This window comes from Rutidosis leptorrhynchoides, chromosome 10, assembly GCF_046630445.1.
Source record: "Rutidosis leptorrhynchoides isolate AG116_Rl617_1_P2 chromosome 10, CSIRO_AGI_Rlap_v1, whole genome shotgun sequence".
Taxonomy (NCBI): Eukaryota; Viridiplantae; Streptophyta; class Magnoliopsida; order Asterales; family Asteraceae; genus Rutidosis; species Rutidosis leptorrhynchoides.
The window spans coordinates 349,203,413-349,211,891 of record NC_092342.1 but is presented as its reverse complement, the minus strand read 5'-3'; the positions used below and the strand labels follow the sequence as shown (position 1 = coordinate 349,211,891).

General features: G+C 33.9%; 2 protein-coding genes across 7 annotated transcripts; both read left to right on the top strand.

Moving 5' to 3' along the window:
- Window positions 1-3,023: 3,023 nt before the first annotated feature.
- On the top strand, window positions 3,024-5,093 carry LOC139873075 (polyprotein of EF-Ts, chloroplastic-like). Of its 3 annotated transcripts, XM_071861006.1 has the most exons (3): window positions 3,024-3,162; window positions 3,630-4,740; window positions 4,852-5,093. In XM_071861006.1, exons 2-3 carry the CDS (start codon window positions 3,729-3,731, stop codon window positions 4,854-4,856), a joined length of 1,017 nt encoding a protein of 338 aa, XP_071717107.1. In that variant the 5' UTR covers window positions 3,024-3,162; window positions 3,630-3,728; the 3' UTR covers window positions 4,857-5,093. The 3 variants fall into 3 exon arrangements, with proteins under 3 accessions (XP_071717107.1, XP_071717106.1, XP_071717105.1); XM_071861005.1 differs by having other exon boundaries at window positions 3,694-5,093; XM_071861004.1 differs by having other exon boundaries at window positions 3,630-5,093.
- Window positions 5,094-5,229: 136 nt separating this feature from the next.
- Window positions 5,230-7,867, top strand: LOC139873077 (bark storage protein A-like). 4 transcript variants are annotated; one of them, XM_071861010.1, is made up of 6 exons: window positions 5,230-5,498; window positions 6,117-6,278; window positions 6,718-6,785; window positions 6,861-7,016; window positions 7,114-7,371; window positions 7,446-7,867. In XM_071861010.1, the coding sequence occupies exons 1-6, from the start codon at window positions 5,495-5,497 to the stop codon at window positions 7,785-7,787; spliced, it is 990 nt and encodes a 329-aa protein (XP_071717111.1). In that variant the 5' UTR covers window positions 5,230-5,494; the 3' UTR covers window positions 7,788-7,867. The 4 variants fall into 4 exon arrangements, with proteins under 4 accessions (XP_071717111.1, XP_071717110.1, XP_071717112.1 ...); XM_071861009.1 differs by having other exon boundaries at window positions 6,093-6,278; XM_071861011.1 differs by lacking the exon at window positions 6,117-6,278.
- Window positions 7,868-8,479: the final 612 nt, after the last annotated feature.

Below are 8,479 nucleotides of genomic sequence, written 5' to 3'. Positions count from 1 at the left end.
CGTATATCAATGTGGATTACAAAAGTTCAGTTGTTTTATTCAAAACGTTTATCATTATGTTTTAAATAAAAGGTGGATCACAAGATTTCAGTTGTTTCATTCGAAACGTTTATCAATCGGTTCTACAAAGTTGAGAACCCTGGTAACTAAACTTTAACGTTTATAATAAGTACCCCTCGTTTAACATGCAACCAACATGTACAATACACGCAATCCAACGTGTACTAACTTCAAATAGCATACGTCTGTTTTATAGTTCAGGCTAGAGTTTCTTTCTATACCTGGAACAGACGGGGATGTCAAGCCCTATGGATCCATATAATACTACTCGCGCCCACCAGTTCTTATAACCGGCAGTTACTAGTTACCAAAGCTAAGGGATTTTCGGTTCAAACTCGGTGTAGAATTTAGTATGTACTTGTATCCATTGCGTTTAAAATAAAGTGCATGTATTCTCAGCCCAAAAATATAGATTGCAAAAGCAATTAAAAAGGGAGCATATGAAACTCACGCATATAAATATTGTATATCGGTTAATAAAGCATTTGCATGTATTCTCAGCCCAAAAATGTAGAGAGTAAAAGGGATCTTATGAAACTCACTGTTTAATATTGATATACAATATTGCAGGAAAGCACGTAGACGCATCGGAGATGATAAACACGAGGTTTGATTCACAAAAAATACCCCCGAACATTACCCATAACCTCCTTGGCAATAACCCATAATTTCCTTAGCTCTAGCTTGCTCGAAAACTCATTTTGAAAATTACTTGGACAGCACTCCGTCGTAATATTTGATGTACATTATTATTTTTGTATCGCAAAAATAATAACACTAATAATAAAAAAAAAATAATAAGATTAATAATAATCTTATTAATAATAATAATAATAATAATAATAATAATATAAATAATAAATAAAATAAATACGGAGTAATATGTATCTGTGTGTTTTTTTTTTTTTTTCTTTACTCGGCAGAAAATGTTGCAATTTATAGAACCTGGCCTGACATCTGGAGTCATGCGACTCGCATGGAAATGGCCTTCTGGCCATGCGACTCGCATGAGGACCAGGGACAGCTCACATTGTTTTGGCTCCTAGCTTGTCGACATAATATAAAATAAATATAAATATAATATATATAATTTAAATTAATTAATTATATATTATATTAAATTCACGTGCATAGTTGACTTGTAATTTTTGTTCCGATAAGTCGTACGTTGTCACTCGACTTATGTCCCGGTTCCGGTTTTTCGAACGCCCTTTCGTACGCTGAGAAAACTTGTACTTTACGTTTCGTGAATCGTACCTTTGTCAAAATATAGTCTTAAATCATCCATAAAATATACCACTGTAGCAAAGTACTGTAGCAAAGTCATTTTTTACTGTAGCAATTCACTGTAGCAAAGTCAATTTCACTGTAGCAAATAGTGATTTTCAAAAACACTGTAGCATTTTGGGTACTGTAGCAATTTGAAATGTTACTATCGTTTACTAAATAACTTGAAATTATATATATGTATATATCTTTTTAATATATATAAATCAGTTTTTAAATACACATTGGAAGTTATTTATAAATAAATTTTAATAATAAATATTTCAACTTATCATATATATTCAAATAGATATTTAAACCAATAAGTTTAATGTACGGTATCAAATAATTAATACATTGTTACCTTTTCAAGTTATAGTATATATGTATCTATTTACATATAATTGTTCGCGAATCGTCGAAAACAACCGAAAGGTATTTAAATATATAAAAGTAGTTCAAAAATTTTGAGATTCAGTTTTACAGACTTTGCTTATCGTGTCGAAAATGTTAATCATACAAAGATTAAGTTTAAATTTGGTCAGAAATTTCCGGGTCATCACATTCTATTCATAGGAAGCACGTTATCTTTTGTAAAACGATATATTTTCATGAATGCAAAACTGGTTTTCAAGCAGCATATAGTGTATGACTATGTAATGATCATGTTGTTGATGATCCGTACACGATGGTTTTGTACGGGGCGTCACATATTGCCCAAAATGCCCATTTTTCAAACGAACTATAACGGCCCGTCGTTAAAAAAGAAGATTGTCAAAATGCCCTCGCAAGTCACAAGGTTGCTTGCGACCTGCGAACTCCTGGTCGCAAACTCGCAAAGCGACCGGGGGCGATTGAGTATTTTCAAATTGCGACAACTTTTGATTCGTAGCACGTATTTACGCACTTTTGAAAGTGTATAAGTTTTAGAGATCTATATGTTTTTATTAAAACCAAAGTCTCAATTTTAACTCAAAAAACGACAGCACGTTGTGAGTTGCGATATATGTACACGAGTGTAATTTTTTTATTTTTATGAAAAACTATTTTATTAATAACAACCATTACAATGCAAGATGGGCTAGAATCCCAAACCCAATCTAATAAAAAAAGCGAGGTGTACGTAAGCACCCCACAAACAATCAACAACTATGCAAACCCATATCCATCCATTTTAATCCGAATTTTCAGATGTGTGATTTTAAAATAGTTCAAATTGATTGAGGGGATTCATTTAGTTTTAGTCAATAATGATGGAAAATTAAATGAATCACATATTAAAATGTTCTATAACAACTTAGGAGCGGTCAAAATGTGTTCAAAAGTCAAAATCAACCAAAAACGACAAAATTTGAAGAAAAAAATTGGACAAACTCCTTCGACAGTTTGCCAACAAATAAATCTCTAATAAATACACGATTTTTAAAAAATTGTCGGTAAACCAGAGCTACGAGTCAAAAGATATAACGTTTCAAATTTTATAAAACTTATTACAAAATTGAACCGAGTCACAAGGTCCAAATCTCAGTGCTAGATCATTTTGGCAATTTCTTTTTTAAGGCGAATTTGTTATAGTTTATTTGAAAATTTTGAAAAATTGACGTTTTGGTCAATACTCAAAGAAAATGTCAAACAGAAATTTTAAAAAAAAAAAAATACAAATAAGAAAAACGAGTAGAAAAACAAAAAGAATTTATCGTTGGATGATGATGACGATGATGATGAGATTAGGGTATAAAGACCCACCTCACCTTTCACTTCCCTCTTTTTCATCCTCACTCTATTCACGCATAGCAAAGGCATCAAACCCCAATTCTTAAACCTCCATTAATAAGGGTAACTTTTCTTCTTCTTACACCTGGGTTTCAGTAAATTTGTCAACTTTATGTGCAAACAATAGATTACAACGATAATTTTTGTTGAATTATTGTGTTGCTATGATTCTTTAGTTTCCCAATTATGAATTGAACTTAGTTTTGTGTAAACTTCACTTCATGATGTTATGTTGTGTTGCTATTTTATTAATTTGTAATTGGGTGGTGATTTTGATATATGTTACCAATTGCTAAGTAACTTATCATGATACATTGTATAGCTATAATTCACCTGTGTGTATTTTATTTTGATATTAAATTGAGCTAAATTTGTAGGTCTTTTAGTTACTTGGAAATACTTAATTATGTCATGTTTGATTGTTAGCCTGTTCAGCCCATTTCCCTTTTAGCTGATTTGTATATTGTTACCCATTTTGACCTGCTACAGAGAAAATATGACCCGACTTGACCCATTTATGTTGTGTTCAGCTAACAGGTGAAGAAGCTGATGAATAATTAGCCTAGTTACTGACTTACTAATCTAACCAAATAGGACCCAACTATACTCGATTCATCTTCGGAGTCAAGATGACGAATGTTATCCCGTCTTCAACAAGCAATATATCTCTTATCCCTGGGCCCACTTTCAATACAAAAAAGACCAGCCGTTCGATAAAATGCTGTAATCTAAGAACAACACTATACGCTCAAGATTGTGTATTACATCTGTCAACATCACTTAGATTATTTCCACATATCAGAACGTTTGATTTACACCACAAACCAAGATTTGTAGCAGTAGCATCGGCTGCTGGGGTCGATGTAGCCGTGGAACAAGCTGATGTTGAATCAGCTCAAACATCAGAACCAACATCAACGGTTGACAAGTCAAAGCAAAGATCACGACCCATTAGAAAGAGCGAAATGCCACCTGTGAAAGATGAAGAATTGGTCCCCGGTGCAAGTTTCACAGGTAAAGTAAGATCGGTCCAGCCATTTGGAGCGTTTGTTGACTTTAGAGCATTCACAGACGGGCTAGTTCACGTTTCACGGTTAAGTGAAGGTTATGTAAAGGATGTTGCAAGTGTTGTTTCAGTAGGACAAGAAGTGAAGGTTAAATTAGTGGAGGCAAATATTGAAACGGGTCGAATAGCGTTGACCATGCGGGAAAGCGAGCCCACTAGCGGTGGTGAGACGTCTCGAAAAACGGGTCAAAAGTCAAACCAGAAAAGTACAAAGTTTGTGAAGGGTCAAGATCTTGAGGGTACGGTAAAGAATCTTACGAGATCGGGTGCTTTTGTAAATTTACCAGATGGGGAAGAAGGGTTTTTGCCGGCTTCAGAAGAAGCCGATGAAGGGTTTGGAAGTATAATGGGTACTGGTTCGTCGCTCGAGATTGGTCAAGAAGTCAAAGTTCGGGTCTTGCGTGTTGCAAGGGGTCAAGTAACATTGACTATGAAGAAAGATGAAGATAATCAAGCTTTAGACTCGAAGCTTCAAGGAAAAGTTTTTACAGCTACAAACCCTTTTCTTGTAGCTTTCCTACAAAATGAGGACGTCGCTTCGTTTTTGGATGATAGGGAAAAAGTCAAGGAGACAGGTTTTAACTCTTCCTTTTCGGTTACTTATATTTATGACAATGATTTATTAATTATAAATTTAGTTTGTTATTCAAGTTTGTAAAGGTGCAGTCTCATTTTCGTGCTTGCAGTGTAGATCATTGACATGGTTTCTTGTAAAGTGATCCGGGCTTTTCTTGATATGGGTCAGAAAATTGTGCGTCGCCTTCAGCAACGGTTTCTATGGCCCACAGATGATCGTGTAGTTTTAGTTCGGTTTTTTGTTTTAGCTCATTGTAGTTATTTCTCTCGCATTTTAGTCCGATGATCTTAATCTCTGTTGTAATTTCATAAATTTTCTTCAGTTTGATCAATGAATGTTTCAGTTAATTCATTAATTTTGTATTTCACCAAATAAAAAATAGGAAAAGAAGTTTATATTAGTGCCATTTCCTGGACCTTGGTAATGTATCACTTGTGGCTTTAACCATATTTGTTATTTTTATGTTTATGCTTTTTTTCATAAGTTAAGATCTCTAACTTATTTACCATTTCTGGTTTTGTCAAGAAGAGGGTTGATGAGCTGGCGTTGATTGAGCAGGCAGGCGTACATTAAGAACAATAAGGTTGTGGTCAAAGGTTTTTGTGAAGTCAACAATTGCCACAATTGGAGAAAATGTCAAGGTCAAATTGTCAAACGGTTCGTGAGGTTCATCCTTGGTGAAGGGTTGGATAAGAGAAGCCAAGTTTTTGGTGCTGCACAAACTGCAGTAACTGAAACCGTTGACACTGCTAATGAGTAAGTCGATCATTTATTAAATTGGGTTTGGGTCAGTATGCCCAGGCCAAACGAAAGATCAAAATAGGCATGGGTCAATAGTAACTAGCCAGTACAGGTACTTTTGGGACGTTGACACTGCTAATGAGTAAGTCGATCATTGACTATTTTTAAAAAAAACCATTCATGTTTGCTGTTTGCCCAACAAACCCTATAGAAGTCCCATAGATTCAGGAAATGAATAACTGTATTAATATTAATTATGGTCAATTTTGAATCTTACTTCAAAATGATATTAACTTAATAAATAATTATAATCAAGTCCGTCCAAACCAATTAATTATTACAGTAGTAACTTAATAAATTGATAATTAAAATTAAAATATTCATAATATTCAGCCACTTGTAAAGTGTGTGTGCAAAACAAGCATCTGCTATTTGTAAACTCATCCACTTTAATTCGTGATCTATAAATAATACTAACACTAACACTTTGAACATCAAACATTCACTCTTAAAACCTTAAACACATTAGCACACTAAACCACACACACACACACACACACACACACACAAAGATGGGGGCTTTCTTGATGATATTTGCATGGTTTGTAGGGTTTTGTTTGTTTGTAAATATAGGAGAATGTGTGATTCCCAAAAGTTTGTTAATGGAGATTGATAGTGTTAACAAGGGTGGTTCGTATACTGGTCTTGTTGTGCCAAATAGTTTTGAAATGAATCCGCTTTTACAATCGTCGAGCTTTGTAAAGGATCAAAAGATTCCGTATCTTGATGTTTCAGGTAAAACGATACGTTTTAGTGGACTATGTACATACAAACATGTTATATCCTGATTTTTGAGCACTATATATGTCTTACTAAACGATTGTCACGTACCAAAATTTGGATAGTGATACCACTATATGTTAATTAGCGTCCAAAAAGAGTGTCTTGTATCAATTTTTTGCTGAATTTAAAATAGGTATGATAGATATCAATTTTGTCCTTATATTTAAGGTAACTATGACTGAATTTATTTAAACCATAAGTGATCGATAGTTATTAAATATATGAGGGTAAATTAGAGAGTTTAATGATATTAAATAGTTATTTTTTGCAATTGGCCAATTATATCGGGACATATATAAATAGTAAGGTGGACACTTATTTTGGGACGGAAAGAGTATACTTGATACTCGTCTTCAATACACGTAATCATTTAAAGATTAATATATAACAGGAAGAAGGTTTCGGATTGGAACTTTGGAACATCAGAAAGTCATTATCGTCATGACCGGATTAAGTATGGTATGTTACATACATGTTTTTCCTTCAAATATACTACACGCTCGACAATATTAAGTGTTAACCATTCGGTTATAGTTAAATGCAGGTATTACCACACAACTATTGTTGAGCTTGTTCAACGTGAAAGGCGTTCTACACTTTGGTATTGCCGGAAATGCAAATACTCAACTTGAAATCGGAGATGTCACAATCCCCGAGTTTTGTGCTCATACCGGTTTGTGGTTATGGCAGGTAGATCGAAATGGACAACACAAAAAAATGTTTTACTGAAATCTATATAAATAACAAAATATTATATTAATTCATATGATTATTTTTGTCTCTATAGAGATATGGACAAGGGCCTGAAAATGAACTACCTTTAGAATCCAATGGGGACTACACAAGAAAAATCGGATATCTAAAGTTCTCGGATTACAATAACGACACATCCACACGAAACAAAGAGTTCGGTGACAACCTTTTAAATAGCGTTTGGTACCAACCCGAAGAAGTATTCCCAATCAATGCTGAGCCCGAAGCCAGACAACATATATTTTGGGTGCCCGTTGACAAGGACTACTATGCACTTTCCAAGAAACTCGAGGTACCACTACTTCTATAAGTGTATATTTATGTATCAAAACCCAAAGGATTGAACTTTATTTTGTAATTATGTAGGGTCTGAAGTTGGAGAACTGTATAAATAGTACAACTTGTTTACCAAGGGATCCTAAAGTAGCAAGAGTTAAGAGGGGTGTAAGTGCAAATATGTTTATAGATAATGGGGCTTATAGAAAATTTCTAAGTGACAAGTTTAATGTGACACCAATTGATATGGAGAGTGCTGCAGTTGCACTAATTTGTTATCAACAAAAAATACCATTCATTGCTATTAGAGCCCTTTCTGATTTAGCTGGTGGAGGGTCTGCAGTTTCTAATGAAGCTTCCATTTTTGCCACTTTGGCAGCTCAAAATGCAGTTATTGCATTGATTAAATTTGTGCAACTATTGCACTCATGATAAGAGTTAACTCTATGTGTCTATAATAGTATTATTGGTCTGTAACATTTGAGTTTATTGTTTGTGTTATAAAACTGTTTTATATTGTTGGTATTTACAGACTCTAGTTTCTGTAAGACTGTAAGATCATGTGTGGTACATTAACAAAATTACTGTCTGCATTGATAGCATTTGACAAAAGTTTGGGTTTGTTTGTTCGGTTTTGGAGTTGTTGGCTATTATATATTTTAGAAAACATATTTTGATAACTGATAAATGATAATAAACGAGGATGAAAACCCGCACTTTGCTACGGGGTGGTTGAGTCTGTGCGTTACGGTAGTTTTAGTGCAGTTTTTTGTTTTAGCTCACTGTAGTTGTTTCTCTCACAGTTTAGTCGGAGGATCTTAATCGCTGTTTTAATTTCTTAGATTCACTTCAGTTTGATCAATAAATGTCTCAGTTAGTTCATTAATTTTGTATTTCACCAAATAAAAAATGGAAAAGAAGTTTGTATTAGTGCCATTTCCTGGACCTTGGGAATACATTATACATACACTACATTACCTTGTTATTGGGTTAACTACGACAAACGCAAAATTCCTAGAGTCAATATTGAAATACTACACGTTAGCTACTTGTAAATGCACACGTATTATGAAGACGTGAATGAATGCAAGTTTTCTGTTCACAATTAATATTGAATTTTCTAT